The sequence below is a fragment of the Pungitius pungitius genome, chromosome 11, assembly GCF_949316345.1.
Source record: "Pungitius pungitius chromosome 11, fPunPun2.1, whole genome shotgun sequence".
Taxonomy (NCBI): Eukaryota; Metazoa; Chordata; class Actinopteri; order Perciformes; family Gasterosteidae; genus Pungitius; species Pungitius pungitius.
The window spans coordinates 17232815-17255310 of NC_084910.1; the positions used below are offsets into that span (position 1 = coordinate 17232815).

The 22496-nt window shown below is 45.7% G+C and overlaps 2 protein-coding genes across 3 annotated transcripts; one reads left to right on the forward strand and one right to left on the reverse strand.

Annotated features, from left to right (window-relative positions):
• Positions 1–226: 226 nt before the first annotated feature.
• Positions 227–7729, reverse strand: ensab (endosulfine alpha b). Its single transcript, XM_037454304.2, has 3 exons — positions 7526–7729; positions 5455–5577; positions 227–3237 (listed from the first exon to the last, which is right to left on the reverse strand). The coding sequence occupies exons 1-3, from the start codon at positions 7580–7582 to the stop codon at positions 3073–3075; spliced, it is 345 nt and encodes a 114-aa protein (XP_037310201.1). The 5' UTR covers positions 7583–7729; the 3' UTR covers positions 227–3072.
• A 399-nt stretch (positions 7730–8128) lies between these two features.
• hormad1 (HORMA domain containing 1) lies at positions 8129–14630 on the forward strand. 2 transcript variants are annotated; one of them, XM_037454296.2, is made up of 14 exons: positions 8129–8534; positions 9156–9288; positions 9365–9428; positions 9508–9544; positions 9638–9658; positions 9831–9857; positions 9983–10050; positions 10597–10751; positions 11303–11460; positions 11638–11724; positions 12276–12336; positions 12574–12626; positions 13171–13251; positions 13737–14630. In XM_037454296.2, the coding sequence occupies exons 1-14, from the start codon at positions 8502–8504 to the stop codon at positions 13830–13832; spliced, it is 1074 nt and encodes a 357-aa protein (XP_037310193.2). In that variant the 5' UTR covers positions 8129–8501; the 3' UTR covers positions 13833–14630. The 2 variants fall into 2 exon arrangements, with proteins under 2 accessions (XP_037310193.2, XP_037310199.2); XM_037454302.2 differs by having other exon boundaries at positions 9986–10050.
• The last annotated feature ends 7866 nt before the right edge of the window (positions 14631–22496 follow it).

Genomic DNA, 22496 nt, shown 5'->3' on the forward strand with positions numbered 1-22496 from the left:
ACAGCCATTTTAAAGTTCAGAAATGATACACATATTTTCTAAATAATAAGTTGTCTCTGGTAAATTCTAGCAAGTGGCGCTTCTCTTGTTATGTTAGGAATGATGGAAAAATCCGGAACTCTCCAGTCTCAACCAGCGGTCACCATGTTAGAAATGAACGATGGTGCTTCCCCCTGGTGGGCGAAAGAGGGAATTTCCAAGTACCAACATAATAAACAACAAGCAATTCTTATTAATGTAAAAGTTTATTTCAAATACTGACAAAAATCCTCTCACCTTCTCCCACACAATTGAAACATTCAAAGTACACCAGTACTTTATGAAGTCTTAAAAGCATTCTGCGGTTCACCAGTCATCCTCTTATCACGTAAACCCTTACGTTGCTTATTTTTTCCGTGGAAGCAAGGGTGCCTCGGATTTCCCTGCAGTTATCTTGGGCGAGGATGAAATATACTAATTATGGAGTAAGAGAACAAAAAAAAAAAATAAGAACAGATAAAAGCAGCACAAAAGTAGTTCAGAGCACACAGCCTGTCATTTCTTTATACATTCTGGCACATGTTTATATAGCTCAACGAGAGACACCATGTGTGTTAGTTTCCAAACAAACCCTGCCATTTCCTCTTGTTGAACCGCTCTGTGCAAAGCCAAACATCAAGTAGCAATCAAAAACTCCGGTCCACGGTTTCGTAGAACATGATTTTCTACCCCACTTTCTTTAGGCCATCGTTACTTCATAAAATGATAAAACTGGTGCGGAGTATGATGATAGAAGATTGTTTCTTCGTCAGTCAAATTTTGTAGTTACATCGAGGTTTATTCTCAACGGAATCAACTTTGCCACAAGAGCTAAAAAGGACCCTGAAACGGAAATACTCGGGCAGCTGGACTGGTAGAACCAAGAGGACAGGTTTTTTTTTTTTTTTACAGGGCATCAACGCTTGAGATTTGTCTTGACTGAAATCAGCAGCATTTACACATATTTTCATATGATACAGATTCACATAGCCTCTGGGATTCACTAAGACGGAGCAGAAGTCCTTTTAAACGGAAAAAGGAGAAACCAGTGAATCAGAGAAGAAGTCCAGGCTATGAAAGAGTGAAAAGCAGGTGGGCAAACAACAACAAAAAAATATTAGCATTCCCATCCTGTTGAAGTCTATTTACAAATGGCTAGAAGAGAGAAAAAGCAGTGCATTCCCAAAAAAACCCATAACAAGCACATACGTACAGGTCCGTTCTCTTTCTACAAACTGCAAAATTTGACACGTTTTTTGAAGTTTCCATGAGAAAAAAAAGGTGAGGTTGAGAATGCGATGGTGTGTGTGTGTGTGTGTGTGCGCGCCCGGTCGACCTTCGGGAAGGTTCCCTGAAGCAGTGATATACGAGCAGGCTGATTCTCAGAGGGCGCCTGTTCAACGGTTGGTATGAGAGCACAGAGGGCAGCGTCCCACTATGAGCCCTCTAACTCTAGCCCCCGTGTGCCCCCCCTAACACCCTTGAGATCAACGATCAGTTTGTGTAGTGTGTCGGTTCTGGGAGGACAACTCTTGTAGTAGAAGATGGTTACTCACTCCACCTAAGGGAGGCCGTAGTAGTAGTAGTTATCTTCTACTGTATGAAGTGTTTGTTAATGTGAAGGTGTTAAAACCATTTCCAACACAAAAAGATGAGAAAGCTACGTGAGCTTATAGATTTTTTTTAATAGCTTTAACAAGCAGCTTTAGTAGGGACAATTATTCCAGGTCGGTCCTACTAAAAGCCTGGAAACCACTTTCGGTTTCACATGTGAAAGCTAGGACTATTTTGTCTTATCACTGAGATTGCATGTAGCATTCTACACACGTGTTGGCGTGTCCCACTGAAACACCAACCTGCAGTGGGGTCAAGAAAAACATGCTTTTTATTTACAAGCATGTAATTCGTTCTTAAATACACACACACACATAAATATCTATATAGATATATATAAATATCTATATAGATGTATGCACACATATATACACACATATTCAGACAGACACACCTTGTTGTAACTCAAAAGAGACCAAACTAATGACGAGGTGTCTGGCGATTAAAAAAAATACAGGGACAGACTCAGCCGGTTCTCGTCATGGACGCTATCAGGAGCGTGCACATGGATTGTCAAGACAGCAAAAAGGAAAGGCAGGAAGGAAGTGGGACTGTGGATGATTTAGGGCTCGGCGTGTTTGCTTTGATACTCACTATCTCTAAACAGATACCCCACTCCTGTTAAAAACAAACCCATGTTTTTGTTACAATCGTGCGACATACTGAGACAGACCAGGAGCAAAGGGAGTCCCCAATTGAAAGAAACACGAGCGGAGAGAATTAATTAAAGACGCGCCCCGTTTGGCCGAGCTGCAGCGAACGACTGCGCCCGGAGGCGGGTTTTGTTTGTCGGAACACGCGGCCCGAATTATTTTGCCCGTTTCCCCAACATTGCGCCAGTGAGCGCTAAAGAGCGCTCGCGTGAGGCAGCAGACCCCGGATTCACACGCTTCCCTCCAACCCCTCCCGCTCAAACCAGCCCCCCGGCACTGACGGGGGGGGGGGGGGGGGGACGGGGGACATGAAGATCAATGAGGATGGTTCCTAAATCCCTTACACGCATCATTCTGGTGTTGTTTATGATGCAAAATTAAACAAAAAAAAGAACAAAAAGCTTACTACACAGACTACAAAGTGCATTAACTCACCCCATCCAAACCCTCGCCCGATGACACATCTGCAGTGATGCATCTTGGAACACCAAAAAAAAAAAAAAAAGTGTGGAGCAGAGTGTGCGCAAGAGGGGGCAGAGCTGTGCGTGGTGGGAGGGCAGAGAAGGCTGCGGCCTGGCGGTGTCACCTGAAACCTCCGGTCCTCCCGCCCCGCCCCGCCCACATACAAGCAAATGGAGTCTCAACTCATACAACTCTGCCCGACATGTTAAAGCCAGTCGTGCCTGGGGGATTAAAAAAGGGGAAAGGACTTAGGGAGGGACACGGGTGAGGAGCAGGGAGATTTGACGGGAGCGCCGGGGGGGGGGAGCTTCTAAGATGATGGAGGCTAGCCGGCTAGCTTGCTGGTCACCAAGGAGGACTTCCGCTGGGGCAGGTCCTGCGGCGTGGGGATGTGGTCGCCGGTCACCAGGTTCTTGTCGGGCCCCGCCACGGGGAGCTTCTTCATCTTGGCTTTGGCCATGTTGTAGTCGCCCGAGTCAAAGTACTTTTGCTGTGTGAGAGAAAAGACGGGACGTGTCATCGCGGGTTTAGAGACAAGCAGAGAGAACGAGCTGTGGCTTTGGACTGGAGACGTCTTTAAGGAATACACTGGAAGTTGTGTTATTAGCATCAGATCAATAATCAATACTAGCATTCTTATCAACACTCTTATCTGTTCTTTTTGAAAAAATAGAGCAGCTGATTAAGAAAGGAATTGACAATGCTTTATTATCCAATTTAAGAGATGGAAGACAAAAAGCTGATGGGTAATCTTGCTTGGAAAAATGCACAAGTATGCCCCAAATAATTGTTGCCAGCAGAGCGCATGTAGTTGCCGTGGGGATGACGCATGGTTTGCTACAGCGACTGTGCTGTGTTTGTCAGTAAACAAAGTTGTTTTGTTTCAAGCTAATTTCCCTGCAGTGCTTCTCTTATACAATAGTAATATGTCACCAGTGTCCCCATATTTGAAGGTTCTACAGTATCGACAGGAGGAATTATTACAGCAGAGGTTTTGTGTCATAATAAATGTACTGAAATATACTTTGTCTGATGTCTGATGCTATTGTGCAAAAGCAGCAGGTGGAGGAGTGTATCGCGGAAAGAATTCCCTAACCTTTTGATGTTGCTAGTCTCTGATGACATTGCATCAGAAAGTTATCTTATGATTACCACAATTTACTTTTTTGCTCTCCCCTTAGCTACTCCTACTCCCCGTCAGTGATTTCCAAGAATGACTTTCAACCATCTCCAGAGGGGACGTCCTCTGTATCCTCGGTACACAGTGCACGTAGGTGGAAAGAGCACAAATAAAAATGATTTATCTAACGGGCCGTAGTACTCCATATGCCGCATTCTGGTCTACTGAGGTTAAATTGATGAAGAACTTGTATTTCTCTCTTGGCCCTGTAGGATTGTTGAATGGACAAAAAAAAAGAAAGAAAAAAGCAGCACTAGACAGTTTTTACTTTTGGGGACTTTTACTCGCTCCCTAATTGTCATGTTTGATATTCGTGTTCATTTGGTAAGGAGCAAGCAACACAGCTAACTGCATGATCAGGGAGAAAACAATGCGTTTCATTCTTTTTCTTTTACCCAGGTATGTAGCTACAGTTGCTATCCTGAGGTGGGGCTTTACTTGCCCTGGGTAACCGAGCTGGGTGAGCGAGCAATGCTTAGTGTTGGCAAGAGAGAGAGAGAGAGAGAGAGAAAGAAAGAGAGAGAGTTAATATCTTAAATGAAAGGTTGGGACAATCATTTCCGAATAGGTCTTCCTGTCGGTGGGTACACACACACACAAGTAAAGACATTCAATCTGACTTCAGCATTTCACCCACCTTGAGCATTAGGATCAGTAGGCTGCTGTAAGGCACCCTACCAGCAACCATAAAAGGTTAGAGGACACTCGTCCCCTTCCCACAGAGTCCTTCAGATCACGTTTCTGAAACGCAGGGGTTCCAAAAACCTTTTCCGTCGAGCCCCCCATGACCATATAGCAACGTTGATGCCCCCCCCAGACCCTACATAGGTCATACCTTCTTTGTTTGACATGAATTGCATTTTAATACGTGAACTGTAAAAAAAAAAAGAAAAACTAATATTTTATAAAGTACATATTCATATTACACAAGTTGACATTATTATGTTTACATCATCCGGGTGGGGAGGTTTCCAAGTGCCGTTCCAATTTAGTAGGCTTCATACTGTCTCCGTATTTTAAGACACCCAACACCCTGATCTCTCTTCTTGGCCGTAGTGCTTGTAAATCCCAGGGCTTGTATTTCTTGTACTTAAATGTTTACTTCTGGGGTGCAACTGTATGATATAGGGCCCTATCTTTACAATCAATGTATTTTATACTGTTTTAGCAGTGTGTGTGTGTGTGTCCCTGTGCATATGCATGGGTTGGTGAAAAAGTAGCTGCCCCCTGTAATTCCACTGCGCTCCCAGCTTGAGAACCACTGTTGTACTGCAAGTCACTGGTTTGTTTGTATTGCATATTTTTAATATGCATTACAATGCAGCAAATGAAATATGATTAAACCTGACCGCCTGTCAGGTTTGAGAAGATTTTTTTAATAGAATAATCTAAAAAGAATTTAAAGAATAAATCCCATTTGAATGTGGATTTATAACTATTTTTTGTCTACCAGGTGGACTGCCCTCAGTTCACTGTGGCCCTTTAGTGAACTTGGGGTAACACAATCAGGATTTCTTTTAGGCCTACCCCTTTCTGTAGTCTCTTCATCAGGAAGTCTGAGCCGCCGGGCTTCTGCCCCATGGCGGGGTACTTTGCTTTCAGCTTGGCCTCCTCCGCCTTAACAGGGTTTGCATTCTTCTCCTGGGAGTCCTGTGGAGACCAGAACAAACGGACATCAACACTCGTCCTCAGGAGAAAACAGGGCGGACCCTTCTCGACCAAAAAATGTTCATGCACATCTGGAATAGCTGTTTACGTGACAGACACTCAGTCATAGTCAAGCAACAATTTCAAAATTGCTGCTCCCACCGAACAACTGAAATCCTGAACCAAAGCCTACTGTAATGAACAAGGCCTCTTCATTCTTCGTGGACACCTCTTTTATGAAGTGCTGTAAAAAATTATATGACTGACTGCCGTGAGCTGAAGGCACTTTAAGGTAGTATGAGTCACACCGTGAATACTTTATTGCATTTTATTGTGGGATCTGAGATCAGGAAACAATAAGCTCACAAAGCTCCACGGCCCTCTACAACACCAGGATTGGGTTACAGAAGCCTGACACTGGCCCAACTGGTCAGATACTAGTTGTTGAGGTACCTGTCAGACAGGTATCCTGGTCAGTTATTTGGTCCACCAAGCACAGCTCCTTTGTGTAAAGAGCAAGAGTCCCGTTGTCTGACTGAACAGTCGGTGCAGAGTGAACGGAGGACCACAGCGGCCAAAGGCCGTTTCTGCACACACCTACTGCACACACCTACTGCACACACCTGCCTACACCATGAGCTAGCAGCCAACTGCTCATTAGACACTACCACTGTGGAGACAAGTTAGGCCCTCGGCCTGCAAAGCTTGCTGGGACAGGGATACAATGTGACTCAGGACACAAAAACTGATCAAGGAGGGGGGGGGGGAATCTGTGCTGATTTGCTTCACAATATACGGCCCGTTGCGGGGAAACTGCAGGAACAGGTTCTCCTTGTAAAGTTTTAACAGATGTAAGCAGGAGTGTAAACGCTGTCTGCTTGTTGTATCACACGCCAACGAGTGGAGAAATAAATTATATTTAGGATTCACAACAAATACATACAAAAAATTGTAATCTAAAGACACAAATCTTCATTATGCATTCAATATCTTTATAAACAATACTGAATATTGTTAAATACAAGAAAAATGCATACAGTACATGTCATTTAGCTGACGCTTTAATCCAAAGCAACTTACAGTGCATTATAACCCATGCGTTACGATTTGCCTGGGGAGATTGGGGGTTAGGTGTCTTGCTCAGGGACACTTCGACATGGCACATGGGGCAGCCGGGATTCGAACCGCGAACTTTGCGGCTCACAGCGCACCACGCTACTCCTAAATCACATTTCTCTGGTTTATGATATGGTTGTTGCTGTGTAATAGATACTATGATGTAAAAATGATCAACCGTCAACAGACCAACGTGGGGGCAAAAAAAAGCTGAGAAAAAACAATCACACCAGATACATGTCCTGACGATACTCAGGTGTCAACAGGTGATGCGAGTGTTGGACCATTAGCACGCCAGTGCCGTTGTTGTGGTACCGTATGGAAAATGCGGAAGCACTGTCACACTGCAGTTGTCGTCACTGTCAGGAGAACACCATCGGCGTCATCCAGCCACGTGCACGATGGGACGAACGAACACAGTGATGCTTTTTTCAAAAGCGTGCAGCAAGTGAAACCACCAAGACGTGTCTTCACCTGGACACGGTCGGGTTCTCCCCCAGACATGTACCGAGACTCTCCAGGACGGACCAATGAGGCCGCAAGCTGCTGGGGACTCGCCAGCCAATGACACCAAGGCAAGGGACAAAACAAAGTGACGGGCTGGAAGGGGTGCATTGTAAAGTGGGACAGCTTTGGTAAAAAAAAGATAACATGTTCAACAGACCAAAAGGCGTTTCTCCCCCCGTGTTTTTATCGGAGTCCTGCCTTGCCCTTGTGCAGAAGCGCGGAGCATACACACACTTCACTTGTGCTAGCAAGCTGATGTTAGCCCCGTCTAGCTCGTATGCTCGGGTGGTTAGCCAACAACGTTTAAGACAGCAGTTAGTGAGCCCACCTGTTTTTCGTCCTCGTAGTCCACCTGAGTGTCCGAGTCCAGGTTTTCTGACGACATGGCGTGAGTGTGATGGACAAGCAAATTGTCCCGTGGGGCAGAGGACTCGAAGAGATGGATTCACGAGCTCCCGTTTTGGTGTACCTGTACTGATTCTAATCCGCCTATTCTGGACACGACTGCTCCCCAACAAAAATGGCGTAGGGAGATGTGACATCATCAACGGGTGTGTGTATGTGGGGAGGGGTTCCTACTCCTAACCGACATGTACAGTAACCAATAGGAGAGCAGTAACAGTTCCAGTGGAGCCTATAGCATGTGATAAATAGGGGCATTCTCTATGATTGACATCCCTTCGCCCAATGATTTTACGACTAAGTTGAGTCTGGAGGCGGTGCGGGGAGACGCACCGCATCAACAAAATGCACCTGTAACATATTTTTTCTATGATTTAAAGTTCATATACTCCGCGTAATATGAAACAATACGTCACAATTATTTCAAAATTAAGATTATTATTATCTATATAAATGTATGTATATAACGTTTATTATATATTTACACTTTTTTAACAGTCGGGGGTTGCCCGTCAATCAAATAATTAGCGGGAACCGTTGTGCAACGCAAACACCCGTGAAAACCGACCGTTAGCGGCAACGTTAGGTAACGTTAGCTTACAAAGCTCTTAAAAATAAGTTGTACTGATTGTGTTGTATTGTCGTTTTGGTGAAATAGTCTTTCATCCGTTGCCATGTAAGTACCTTAACAGTAACGTCTCAGTGTGTTAAAAACAGTGACCGAGATAATTAACCTAACGTTAGCCAATTAGTTAAAACAGTAACGTAGTGGTAATAAGCCAACTAGTTAGCTAACTAGCCAAATCAATCCATAAGGACGACGTTCTTCCGCCTCACACGGTTTTTCGCTCTGGTTTTCTTTTTTTTATGCAGCTTTTATATTTTATCCTCTCACCACTGCAATGGCCTGCCTACAGCAAGTTACCGCATCCCAGGTAAAGTCAGTCCAAAATGACAAATCATGATTCATGATGTTAACTTAATTACATACAGCATTTTGAGACATAACGTTAGCTAACTGTTACCGGTAGGCCCGAAAGCAATTTAAGGTTACTTTCACTGGTGTGCTAGGCCTTTGCACCTTTTGGTCGATTATTTTAATTTGCTTGAATTAATGCTACATTAATGTTGTTACCTCACAACATCGTTTTGGAGTATTGATTGAAAGTTTATGTAATTACAGAACTATATTTTCATCCTGCTTTAATAAATTAACAGCTGAGACTACTTGGTTTGTAGATGAAAGTTTGGGATATTCTTGTGCTTTCACTTATGCTTTGGGTCTTCTTTATTTAACAATTTTAAAGTGTGTTGCCAAATACTAAATTATATAGTCTAAAAATCATTCTAAGTCTTTAAAAACCGACTATATGATGACATTTGTATCATTAATATTTTCCGTATATGTGCTTATCATCTCCGACTTCAAAGAGTTAATCATCCATCCCTCTTTGCAATGGACTCGCTGCTCGTTTGCTGAACTCTCGTGTTTGCGATGAACTGGGATCAGTAAGTAGACGTCCTTTGCGATGGACTTGTTACTCTAATCTGAGCAGGTTCCCAACCAGGTCGTCCCCGAGCTGCAGTCTCTGGTTGTCATGAAGAAGCTTCTGGCCATCGCGGTGTCCGGCATCACATACCTGCGGGGGATTTTCCCGGGCAAGGCCTACGGCGCTAAATATCTCGCAGGTTAGAAATGCGCATGGGAAAGTTATTTGTTGGCCATTTGTAAATATTTGCATTGAGATGTTCTTTCTTCCTCCAGGTCAGAAAGTGATGATCCTTAGAGAGGAGCGCAGCTGTCCCGGTGCCAGTCAGATAGTTCAATGGTAACTAACAACAACTTGAGTATCTACAGTCCATATGTGTTACAGGCAACAAGGTGTGTGTTATTTAATTTTTTTCCAGGATGATGGGATGCTTTGAGGCCATCCAGAAGAAGTATGTAAGTCACATTCAACCTTTTTGCAGAAATCAGAAGATTTGTTTGGTACGCCACTCATTATATTATTATATGTTTATTTTTTTCTCCCACCAGCTGCGCACCGTCATAATGTCTGTGAGTATTTTATTAGTAACTTCTCTTCTGTGGATGTTTTGAACGTTTCATGGGAATAGACACATTGAGATGAGGATGCTTGTTTGGGAAAGTCAGAGAGGCAAAGAGATAAGCGAGTATTAAATGAATCATCCTACCGATGATTCATTTACGTCCTTTTTTTGTTTTTTAGATCTACACTGATCCAGAGAACCCTCAGGTAATGTATGGGCTGTCCTCCTGCCCTTGTTTGTTTTTATTTTAACAATGCTAAACTACGTTTCAGATAACAAACTACTGTATTAATAGGTTATTGCATATCTCATACACACACATGTCTTTCAGAAGGTGACTGAGTGTTACCAGTTTAGGTTCCAATACACAGTAGAAGGAGCTCAGATGGACTTTGAAAGGTGGGTATTTCAATCTTCATGCTTAGATCATAACACAAAAAAACAATATCGTCATATTCATGCAAGAAACCAACATAAGGAAACACAAAGTTGGAATCAGCTCTGGCTTTGAATTTGCACTCACAGAGCTGGAAGTAACTTGTTTTTCTTTCTAATGAGTACCATAATTAGCCCTGATATAACAATAATATCTATCAACACTATCAGATAAGGGTAGGAGCACCAAAAAGAAAACTCTTGGTACAAAACACATCACGTCTCTCAGTATGGCTTGTCATGGCAGTGACCAGCCAATAACAGTAAGCCCCGCCCTAATGCACACCCTTCTTTATGGTTGAGTAGACCATGAATAAGGGTCCATCATTTTCTAAATGAATATAGGGCTGTATTGAAGAAGACTTTGAACTAGAGATTGAGATCATAAACAGATGTTTAGAATGTTTACTGAGGGAATAGATAAAGAGAGAAGTAGATAGAGTGGTCATGTTTTAGCTGCACGGCTGATGGCGAGTGTTTCTTGTTTCTCATCCTGCCTCCTTTCTTTAGCAGCAACAACGACAACAAGGTGTCGTCGATGCTGTGCGACGACACAAAGAAGGCCAGCATCCTGCTGGTGAGGAAGCTCTACACTTTGATGCAGAACCTGGGTCCTCTTCCAGACAATATCTGCCTCAACATGAAGCTGGCGTATTACGAAAACGGTAACTTGCAGTGGTCAATTTCAACAAGTGTGAGTGAAATTGAGCCAGAACATCCTAAAGCTTTACACGAGTTTAATACAACTACAATGTTTGTAATAACACGGTAATTTTGGGAACTGCAGCTTTAAGCTCTGAAAGCTTTTATGCTTCTGTCACATTATTCAACTGAATAATCTGTCGTATCCTCAGAATTGGTTGTAAGGTAGGGAAAAAAACCTAGTTTTTCTGTTTTGTTTTGTTTGCAAATTATTTTGAGATTTTACAAAAAAAATTCTGTCCATAACATTGACACTTTTTTTGTTCATCAGAAGCATGAGAATATTATTTTTGTTAAATTAAAAATGCTCATCTCTACGTAGCTGCAGCCACTAGTCTCAGTTTACAGCAGTCATCTGGTATTTATTTCTATTTGTTGCACCTGACCAGACCGCACACGGACAAACACACTTCCCTCCATTCAATGTCAGCAAGAACCAGCGTATGCGATGTCGAGGGTTGTGATCGATGAGCCGTTTTTGGCTTTTCTAACCGCCTGTCCATCTGTCCTCCAGTCACTCCTCAGGACTACCAGCCGCCCGGATTCAAGGAGGCCGACACCGACACCCTGGAGTTTGGCACAGAGATGGTGGAGCTCACCATGGGCCAGGTGGCCACTCCCTTCCATTCTCTGAGGGTGGACATGACCACGGAGAGACACAGACTGGAGCAGGTGATTGAGAGGCAGCACAAGACGAAATAACTTTTATATGTTTTCTCTAATAAATATGTTAGAGTTTATTACTCCATGTTGTTGTTTTTTGTGCCAATCAACAAGGCTCTCTGCAGTCAGCACAGCTGGAAGCCAATTTTTTGATTGACAGCTGTGCTTGTTGTTAAATGTCTGCAGGTGGAGGCAAGTGTTCGTGTGACGGAGAAGTGGCTTTTGAAGAGAGATGAGATTGGAATACAAACAGTTCACACTCAGCAGGATAAAGTGACCAAAGAAAAACTCAAAAGGCTTTATATAAAGACTCCAATAAATTATATAACTTTAACTAAAAATATATGGCTCTTTAACTTAAAAATTATACTAGTAATTTATAGTATTTTATTAACAAATCCATCCAACAAATCAGTTAAGCATTTTAGGAAATGTGCTCTACATCAATAGCTCTTTAAGATTGTGAACCCAGAGCTGGAAATTATTAATAAAACAAAAAGATAAGGACATAGATCGGGCTGGTTGGACTGACATTTGGAAATAAAGAAGGGACATAAAGTCAAATAGAAACTCCCCTCGTTGATATTGAAGCGGGTCCCTTTTACCCTAATAGGGGTGTCTCGGGTGTAGCGGTGTGGCTCCCATTAAACGGCTGCTTACTTTCTTTTTTAGAATAAAGTCACCCCACCGTGCCCTCAAAAGGCCACAGCGTGCTGCTCGTCTTGGATGTCCAAATGTTGTGTGTTTTAATACATGTTGCATATGTGATGGGCATGTTGCTGCTTTGTCATCGTGGCGTCCAGATGACACGTTTTCATCTTTAGGCTCATCTGATTGAAGACGTGGAGAAGCCCGACAGCGAGGACGCAGACTTGGACAACACTGGTAAATCTGGTGTCCGATCTCTAAACTGGTGGATCCAGGCGTCATGACCTTTGTTCATAATGTGTCATAATGTCCACCTTGTTGATTTCACATAATTTACATCAGAAGTTTTTGTACGCAGATCCTAATTTGCCAGAAATAATTGTATTAGATATAATATATGATAATAATAATTCATATCATTGACTTAGGAAATCATGTGAACATCATCTTTTTTTTCTTCTCCATGAACTGAAGTGATTCAGCTGAGCAGTTATGAGAAGACGGAGAGCTGGGAGAAAGCCACAGAGGTATGTTTGACTTTTTACTCCAGCACCAATTCGCACGCAGAACAATTGAAAGCGTCCGCTGCAGAAGGCATGAGTCATACGCAAAATCAAAAAACCCTGTCCATGATTCATCATTGTTCCCCGTGTCATGGACAACAAAAAGAAAAACAAGCATTATTGAGAAGGGGCGCGACAGTTTCTGGCACATCTGGTGGGAGCACGGACACAATCGAAATGTGAAGAAAAGTCTATTCATTAAATAGAGTTTATATATTAATACAGATGGCCGCATCTATATTTACAGGTAAAGAAATAACAGTAAAGAATACCCGAACACACAAAAGATAGAATGATATGACGTGATCTAACTAAACAACAATGCAAAAATTGTAAAAAAAAGTCAAACAAACAACAGCAGGTGAGTGTATTATTTGTGTGATTTATTTTATATGTCTTGTTCACAACAACCAGTTATTAAAAATATGATTTTCTCCCAAAATTGTGGGGAGTTCTTGTGCAGAGTGACTGAAGTTTGTTCGCCGTTACTGTCCGTCTGTCCTCCCAGATGGACACTAAGGACAAGAAGTCGCCCGACGTGGACAAAAGGAGGAGGACCAGGAGCAGGCGGAACATCGAGTCTGTGAAGGTCAGTCAGCCAACGACCAATCAGAATTCATCCCTGTTAAGTGGCTGTTTGTGCAATTGCAGATGCTGTGTTTCCTACACCATCATAACTTACTAAAATTCCCAGCCCCCACCTCCCCCCTCCCCACATGCAGCTAAAATATTGGTGAAAAATGATACTAAATCGTCAGAGAAATTAAAAGTATAGAAGAGAAGCTCATTAGCACAGCAGATGTTGGTGTGTGTGTGTGTACGAGACAAGCCTGTGAACACATTAGATGTGAATAATAGATGAATCCGTAACGCAGCGGGCCGGTAACACGGAACCTTCACATGAGAAGCGTTTTTCTGCTGATTTTTGAAACGTAAGCTGCGTAGGAGCGGCGCTCGCTCCACCGATGAGTCAGCACCGTGGGAAGTTGTGTCGGTCCGTCGACACAAAACATTCTGCGGTTGGAATTATTTTTCTTTTTTTTACCAGTCGGGTGTTTCCTCCACTGTTCTCAGGTCTCTCAGTACGAAATCCCCAGCAGCCAGGACACGCCGTCCACCTCCGAGGGGAGGAAGAGGTGCAAATTCAGCGAGCCCAAGGAGCGCTTCTGACCTCACCCCCCCACTCCTCCCCCTACCACCCCCCTCGGCCCCCTCCCACCACGCCAAAGTATCTGTTTTACATTGCATGTTTTTTAAAAGTTGCACAGCCGTTGCTCTTTTTTAAAGGGAATCCCGCAGCTTGTTGCTTTTGTTTGTTGCACCAGTTTGTTTGCTGTGTAGTTTGTTTGAATCGAAGCCCAATCTAAGATGTGGATTTGCAGTCAGACTGCTGTTAAACAAACATATTCAGTATCACGGTATTTCGTTTGTTTTACGGTTCCTCCTTTACTAACCAGGACTTCATACGACAAAGGTCACTTGGGCTTAAAGTCTGATGTGTGTTGTGTTTCTATCAATGAACACAATGTGTGTGCAGCATGCAGGTGGGTGCGGCCTCTGATTTGTTAGTTTGAAGGAAATGATTATATTCCCTCTCTTTTAACCAGAATTTGGAGGATGAACGCTTGTTGTAATGCACTCATCGCCTTATCTAATAAAGATAAATATAAAAGGCAAATATAGTTTTTTTGTAGTTTATGGAGAATAAGCACCTAATTGTCTTATAACCACAAACTATTTTATCGAAGTGTGATGGAGTTCGATTTGCCCTTTCTGTTTTATGTGAGCGCTTCTTCCAACAGTCGTATCACTACGGTTACGAGCAGTCCGTTAGGAGTAGGCAGGCAGCCGATGGCAGTTTAACAGATACTAGGATGCACACACACACACACACACACTCCAGTTGCATGATCATCCTAGCGCGTCCTATCCTGATGATAATTATCCACTGTAACCTGTAATTTTCCTTATTACGCCCCCCTTAAAAAATATATATATATATATATTTAATTTTTAATTAGAAAAGTATGTTTGTGTCACGCTGCTCCCAAAATGGTCACCTGGTTAATGCCAAATATAATGCAAAATAAAAGTACTTATCAGTCAAACTTCCTTTTCATCACTTATCGGACGGCTGATTTGTTGTTTTAAGGAGACTTAGTCGGTTCCTGCTTTATTCTCCTCTACATGCCTCACCAACCGGGGTTAAAGGAGCAGTTTGTATGAGTCATATTTTTATAGCCATACGCTCAGGAAGCTATAGATGCAGAGGCTGCACTTGCAAACCTTTGCTGCAGGAGTCTTTTCATGCATCCTATTTGATTTCTTTAAAATTTTAATTCTGGCTGTAATATATTTTGAGATAATTTATTAGGAATAGCTCAAGATGTAGCATCTTGTTCTCAAGGAGGCTCAAATAACATTTAGAAAAACATTTAAAAAATAACAAGATAATTTAATAATGATACCAAATAAATACAAAATAATAAACGCATGACATGAGTCCTAAAGTCATGGAGAGGAGGTCAACTGGGACAGAAATGCAGGCGTCACACACCTGCCTGCTCCCAGTAAATTCAGTCGTGTTCGTCCTCGTATAGATTTAACAGTTTCAGCTACCTGCCAGTAAAGGATGAACGGCCCTCTGAGGACAGGAAGCACAACTTCTCCGTCTTTACTCGGCTCAGGAAATGCCACGCATTTGCATGCGAGGTACCTTAAATGAAGCTGTTAAGTGAAAGTGGATTATATCTGCACACAGTGACCTTTTGGCCCAGATGAGCCCCCCCCCCCCCCCCCCCCTTGCCTCACCCCTCCTCCCCACCATCAGCAGCCTCCCAAGCTGTGTGTTTTTAATCTCCCATTGTTTTTCCCAGAGAGAGGGACATTTGCTGATAGACTGCCTTAACCCACTGCGGATCGATACTGCAGGAAGCCTTTGTGATGCATATCCAAGCAGCCCCCGCCTATCTGGGGGGGGGGGGGGGGTCAGGGGGACGAGAGACTCCATCAAATCAGCCCTCACCTACTTAGACAGGGCATTGTCTCGGCCACCGCGTTCATTTCGTGTTTGTGCGTTCCCTTTATTGGTATTTCTTATAACAGAATGGACTGTGATATCCACGGTGCACACACACACACACGCACACACGCACACACACACACACACACACTAGCACGCATTGACAGCACTTTATGAGCTGTGAAATGAATCAGGGTTACCTAACCTCCTCAGCGCCCAGCCTCCACTGGCATTTTTCAACACTTCTTTTTTTTTTATCTTGTTGACAGAGGGGGGGGGGGGGGGTCTCTAGGTATTGATGAGTGCTGAAATGCAATGAGGGCAAAGGCCCTTCCTGCAGGCCTCGTCGTGTACTGTAGAGAAGTGGGATCTCGGTCATAGACCTGCAACATCCGACACAAGAGGGATTCCAAAGTCAGAGCCTTTAACGTAGGCCCCTTTTATATCCCAAAACAACACGTTCATGTTGATCATGTTCCGTATCTCTGAGAGATGGGGGATGGGGGTGGTTGAGGAATCTAAATTGCAGTTTTATTCCGCCTTCGACCCGGCGCTCCAATCCCTGGGACTCTACATCATTTCTGTACGCACACGTCTCCCTGAAATGAATTCTGAAATTAAATTCAGGGACACACGTCCAGCGGTCAGTGTTGACAGATCAATCAGCTGGCCAAACACCGAGGGTGGAGGGAGGTTGGGGGGGGGGGGGATGCCCCTACAGACCAATCAGATAGCTCGGGTCCACAGCAGGCCCTGGATGCGGTCAAGGCAAGACCTCCTGACAGACAGTCCATACCGAGGCGCCGTAGATTAAAGCCGGCTTCTGTGAGCCTATAGAGGCGCCTCGGTGATTGTGCCTGCAGGGCCTATGGGCCCCGAGGGCGGGGTCGGAGTGGGGGGGGGCGAGGGGTGGAGCTCAGAGGACGTCCAGCCCAGGGACTGTGACCCCTCTGACCTTGCCAGAAGGGCAGCAAATGTTTCCGAGCTGATTAGCGCTTCCCCAGCAGAGTACCCTGGATGCTGTTAACCCTTTGGAATCAGGCAGAGCGCACGGACGACCCCCCCCCCCCCCCCGAAATCCAGGAAGCGTGTCCCTCAAATGAAAGAAAGAGGCAGTCCTGTTAAAACCAGCATGGAGGCATCTAAGATTTACGTTTACATGAAATGGCAATGAACTGTAATAAGTAATTACAGTTTTACTTTTGCTTTACTGCATTTTAGATGGAAGTTTTTATTTCGTTTGGCAGCTACAGTAACTCTGCAGGTCATGCTTTATACGCATATCAGGTTAACAATGGAACCGTCGATGAGCATTTTTAAAAAACCTGATCAAAAGGGTACGAATGAATAGTATGTGCAAAGATACAAAATAATGGGTTCGGACAGAGAGGAGAGAACAAATACAGCACAATTCAGAGTATGACCGTGTGTTCACGCGGAGGAAGAACAGGACCTGTGAAAGCAGGTGGGTGAATTCACAGGCAGCGATGAAATACCCTGATGACCACAGGGGGGCGCTGAGTAGCCACGGAAAGGAGTCACGACGGGAGAGAGAGAGAGAGAGAGCAGAGCGTCTTGTCCCCCGTCCCCCCCCCCCCTGCATGCCTTAGTCAGCTCGTACAGTTGGCCTCCGCACTGTACGCAATTTAAAAAGCACGCGATCGCCACCGAACAGCCAACGCGGGGCTATTCACCTCGTCTTTGGAGAGACAACACGCTGGAGTCAACAGTATCGATCCAACTACGTGGATGATAAAAAAAAAAAAAAGAGTGTGTGTGTGTGTGTTGAGGGGGGGGGGGGGGGGGGTGGCTGAGAGCAGGTGGCACTGGGCCTGCGGATTCAGGGATTTAGCCGCTCTCCGGGTGTGTATGGTCAGCGGAGCCGAGCACCCACCACCGAGCAGATGCTCGGAGCAATGGGATGTGCCCCGTTGTGATCAGAGTGGACAGCTGAATTGTTTACCACCAAAGGGCCCTTTTCTTCTCCAGCGGCAGGCCCCCGCGCGCACAATGAGGGCCCCCACCGCGCTGACACACAGGGTTTCTGCGGAGGTGATGCGGAGGGGACAGGGGGGGGGCTATAAGGCGAGCCTCTGTCCATGCCCCCTTTTTGTGTTGTATCTCCGCACTCAGATGGACGTCCCTGTGCACACCCCCCCCCCCCTCGCACCCCGCCCTCCTTTGCTCCTCATCCACAAAGCCCCCCTAAAGCTACCAGAGGGCAGGGGTTTAAATGTCACGCTTGGCCATCAGAGCCCCCCCCTCCCCCCAGCCCCCGGCTCGTGTCTCCTTGAAGGGGGAGGGGGGGGAGGCAAGAGAGAGAGTGGAAGGGGAGGGAGACACTTGCCCCCCCATTGTCCACTGCGATAGGCATGAGCTGCTAACTGACTCCCGATGGAGTGTGTCCCCTCGCCACGCGCCCCGGCCCTGTCCCGCTCGTGCCCAAACACAAAAGGGCCTCTGTGTTCCGTGTTTTGTTTCCTCCAGGCCGATCCGGGGGTGAGTCGCGGCTTTGGTCACGCTGGGGGGGTGGGGGGTGGGGAGGGGGAGCGGAGGAGCTTAAAGGGGGCCGAGCGACGAGAAGGCGCTCGGCGGAGTCGTCCGGTGAGCCCTTTACGGGACAGAAATCAATGGTCACACGCAGGGGGAGTTGAAAGCGTTAAAGCGGGTAGGCAAGGAGTGGACGGTGGGGGATGGGAAGGGGGGGGGGGGGGGGGGGGGGGGTGACAAAGTGTCAAGCTGAAGTACAAGCACAGGACAAAAAATACGAGCTGCCCGGCCAACTTTCATCCCGGCCCAAGGTCCCGGCCCGTACTTAACCGACCCGCCAGACTGAGTGCTTTATGTATCTATTTGTTCTAAATAGTGGCTCGCTTGACCTTGAGCCCGAGATGTGTTTGCGCCCCGCGGCCCCGGGGCCCCCGGAATCCTCCCGCCTGTCAGGAGAAGGAAGGGAGTGACCTTGAACCGCCAAAGGCGCAGCGTCGCTGAGTGCACAAACTCATTTAACTCGCGGGCTGGCTATCGACATGCTGTAATCGTTAACATTATGGACGATGAATGACTACCGACTGTGGTACACCTGCACCATACGTCCCCGTGCCAGGCGGGCTATGGAGAGGGGAGGGCGGGGGGGGGGGGCTCCGATGGTCAGGTGACTGGAGGGCCCTCTTGTTTTTCAGGCCAATCCCAACGGAAACTCTACCAAGAGCGGAGCGAGGTGCTTAAGGACATAGATCACTTGAGCGCTTTACACTTGTTTCCTCTCGCACGCACACCTCCACGTGAACACTTGACCCCCAGCATCAGCTGTTCAGGCATCTGCAGTGTGTGTCCCTGTGTGTGTGTGTGTGTGTGTGTGTTTTTTCTTTGCCTGTATTGATCGTGGTAAAACGGGTGAATTTACTGTAGTTTGTGCAAAGACAAAGACGTGATTAAGGTTGACACAGGCGGAGCTGGAGGGATGAACGTGGGGGGGGGGTTTAAAGTGTTCGTGAAGTCGCCGCGTGGGAGACGGGGATCAGGACGAGCGAAGCTCTCCCGGGGAACCCACAAACCTGTTTGGATTCATTAGGGGGGACTTATGAGAAACACTGTGTGTGTGCGTCTGTCCAACATTCAAATCGCATTTGGTGATTGTTGGAACAATTAAAAGGCTTTGATGACTTTTATTTTGTAATTTTGCATAATTACGCAAACTAATTGAACGTTTTGAACGTTAATAAGTTACAACAATTGTCTTAAATTTAACACTGATATATATATATATACTGTATATTTACATTATACGTATTAAATAGTATTATGGAGGGTAAATGTTACCTTTAACCTTAATTACAAAAGGGGTGTGACTTTAATAGTTAATAATGCGATATGGCATCATGTGCTCTCCTGTGATTTGGTATCCATGCTCTGCTTTGCTTGAATCCTAAACTCACCCACAAATGTAATAATACGTAATCATTTGACACCGGTTTTTCCCTCCAGACTCTCTGCATGTGCAGACGCCTTTTTGTGCGTTTGTCGTTGTTCGAGCTCTTAGAAACTTTCCAACCCTTCAGCAGATTCATGTGCCCAACTCTGCACAACAATAAGACAAAGACAGGCTTTAAGGGCTTCGCTGTGATGAAATGTGACTAAATGTGCAGCAGAGTTAGTCACAAGTTTACCGCCTCTGCAGGGGTGTGAACGATGAGATTATTTGTGATTTGTGCATGTGAACTTTACCCCAAAACTAAAACAGTAAAACAAAAAACCGTTTTTGTGATCGGGTTGTTTTTTTGGACTTCTTCATTACATAATAACATTTCATAATCCAGAATCCAAAATGAAACGGTAGAACAGCACGGCTGCAGTACCTTGGGCGTGGAATTAAACAAGGCGAGTAGAGCGAAAGTGTGGGAGAGTCCGTCCGACGCGGCGGGTCACCGCAGTCTGCCGCCCTCTGACGGAAGTTGCCAGAAAACTTTGCAACTCGCACACACCAACTCGAGAGTTTCCCACACCGGGTCCTCGCTTTTGACCACGTACGCAACGCGCTCCGGGGCTAAGAGAAAGGGAAAAGTTTGCTCGCTCTCCGTCTGATGGCCCTGGGAGTTTGACTTCTGCCCTGCCAGTGTTTTTCCCTCCCGTCTCCAGGCTCCGAGGGCTTTTCATCTCGCCAAGGTGCAAGGCCACGCACCTCTCTCCTCTCCCGGCCCGCTCCACACACCCCCCCCCCCCCCCCCCCCCATCCGCACACGCATTTCCATTTTTTCTATACAGCGCCCGAGATTAGCAGCTCCTCCGCCCCGAGGCGGCCTGCGGACGGGGAGGGCAGTCTTGTAGCGGCGTTGTTGGGATGCGTGCGGGGGAGAAGATCTGCCCCCCCCACCCCCCCCCCCACCCGAAGACTTGCGGATGAATCCTCAGAGAACACGCGTGCGGGCTGCTCTGAGGATTTGCCACGTTGTCAACCCGACGGTTGAAGATCTGTGCAGGTTTTGGGATTTGGAGAAAGTTATGTCCTTTTTGTGTTGTTTTAATTGTCCATCGTGTTTTCTTAAAAGTGTAAACCTTTGAATCCATCACAGACTTGGGCTCTTTTGGTTTAAGCCTCTCGTTGCTATTTTAGGGAAAGATTAGTCAACTCACCATCGTCATTATTCTTCATTTCAACGAGGACAAAGCTGCCATCTTCGATTCCGTATATGTGGAATGTAAATGCGACTTGCAACTGCCTTCTGTTCTTCCTCCTCTTTGTCATCGTCCTGATAGAAACACTGCTTTGAATCTCGCTTGTGTTTTATTTGTGTTGCGTGAAGACTGTGACTCAACGCGTTGGCAAGAGTTTTAGCTCGACGCCTGTAATGTTAACCGAGACAATTTAGTATTTTTATTTGGGTGAACCGACCCCTTTAAGTCAATGCCTCGTCTCTGACAATCATGGCCAGTTTTGTCTGAAATGAGGACACAAGAGCCTGTAAATAAAGCCTCAAGCAGCCGTCGGCAGGCTCACGCGTATCGGCCTGTTAGTGGAACCGCAATGGCAGGACATCACACCCATTTGACCACAACCCCCCCCCTACCCACCCCCAACAAGCCCATCAGGCAGATCCGGCGTCCTGTGGCAACAGCAGCCGATGCAACTGACCCGTAACATGTGGCCCAACTACAACTAAATTGTGGCTGAATTATTGATACAGTGGCGTTGGCCGCTTTGCAAGTGGCAGCATGAAAGGGAGCCAACACGGGAATGGTCTGCTAATTTCATATGGGAGCCTCGGGGCACATTCCTCCCAGTGAAGACCAAACATATTGACATATGTGTGTGTGTGTGTGTGTGCGAGGGGTACAGACGGTGTGATATCAGCCTGGCATTAGGAAGAGACCAGTGGACAATGTGACCCGATCTTCGTGAGGTCGATGCATGCATGCAAGTCTTAATTCGGAGGGAAAATGTATGCGGCATATTTTTCTCTTTTTACTCATCCTGTTTTTTTTTTTTTTTTTTTTTTAGTTCGCTCCCCTGGAACCTTTGCAGCGAAGCTCTGTGTCTCACATGCATTTGTCGATGTAATATCGTTACTGTACGGAGAAAGGGAGACATGTGATGTATGGCGTCCGGTCGTTTAGATGGGTATGGACCAGGGGGGGTGGCCTGTTTGTAGCTATAAGCCGAGGTTTTTGACCATCAGTGAGCTCGCCGGCTAATTTGCCCAAAAGCCTTTGTGTCCTCGGTGCACTTTCATTTCCACCTCTCTTGGAATTGTGATGACCGTGCCTCGGGGCGACAGAGACACCTTGAGGAGCTGCCCACCTTTAAATCCGCCCGCTCGGCGCCTTCAACCATGACCCCCTCGCTCGCAGGGACCCCTCAGGCGAGATTTAAACGAGCTCCCCCAGGTCCGCGGCGGCTCCTCTATTCACCGTCCCGTTCAGGGAAAAAAAGAAGAAAAAAAAAAAAGAGGAAAAGACATGAGTGGCTCCTGCTCTGATGCTTCATTGTAAACGTATGTGAATACAAAAAAAAAAAAAGAGAGAGATTTGGATGAATTGAAATAAAACCGTACATATGTTGGTAAATGAGCCGTGACATGAATGTGTAAACAGTGTGTTAGAGAGACGAAGGGGGCAAACAGACCGCCGAGGGCCCCAGCAACACCCTTTTCCTTCCCTTTCTCCCTTCTCTCCCTTTTTTTTATTTCCTCTCCCTCCGTCGAAAACAGCGTTGCTCTATTTGCATGTCATCAGACTCCCCTTCAGTCCCCATCTGATCTTTTCCCTCAGATCGTCTCCTTTTATCGTTGAGTACCATCGCTTGCATTTTTCAC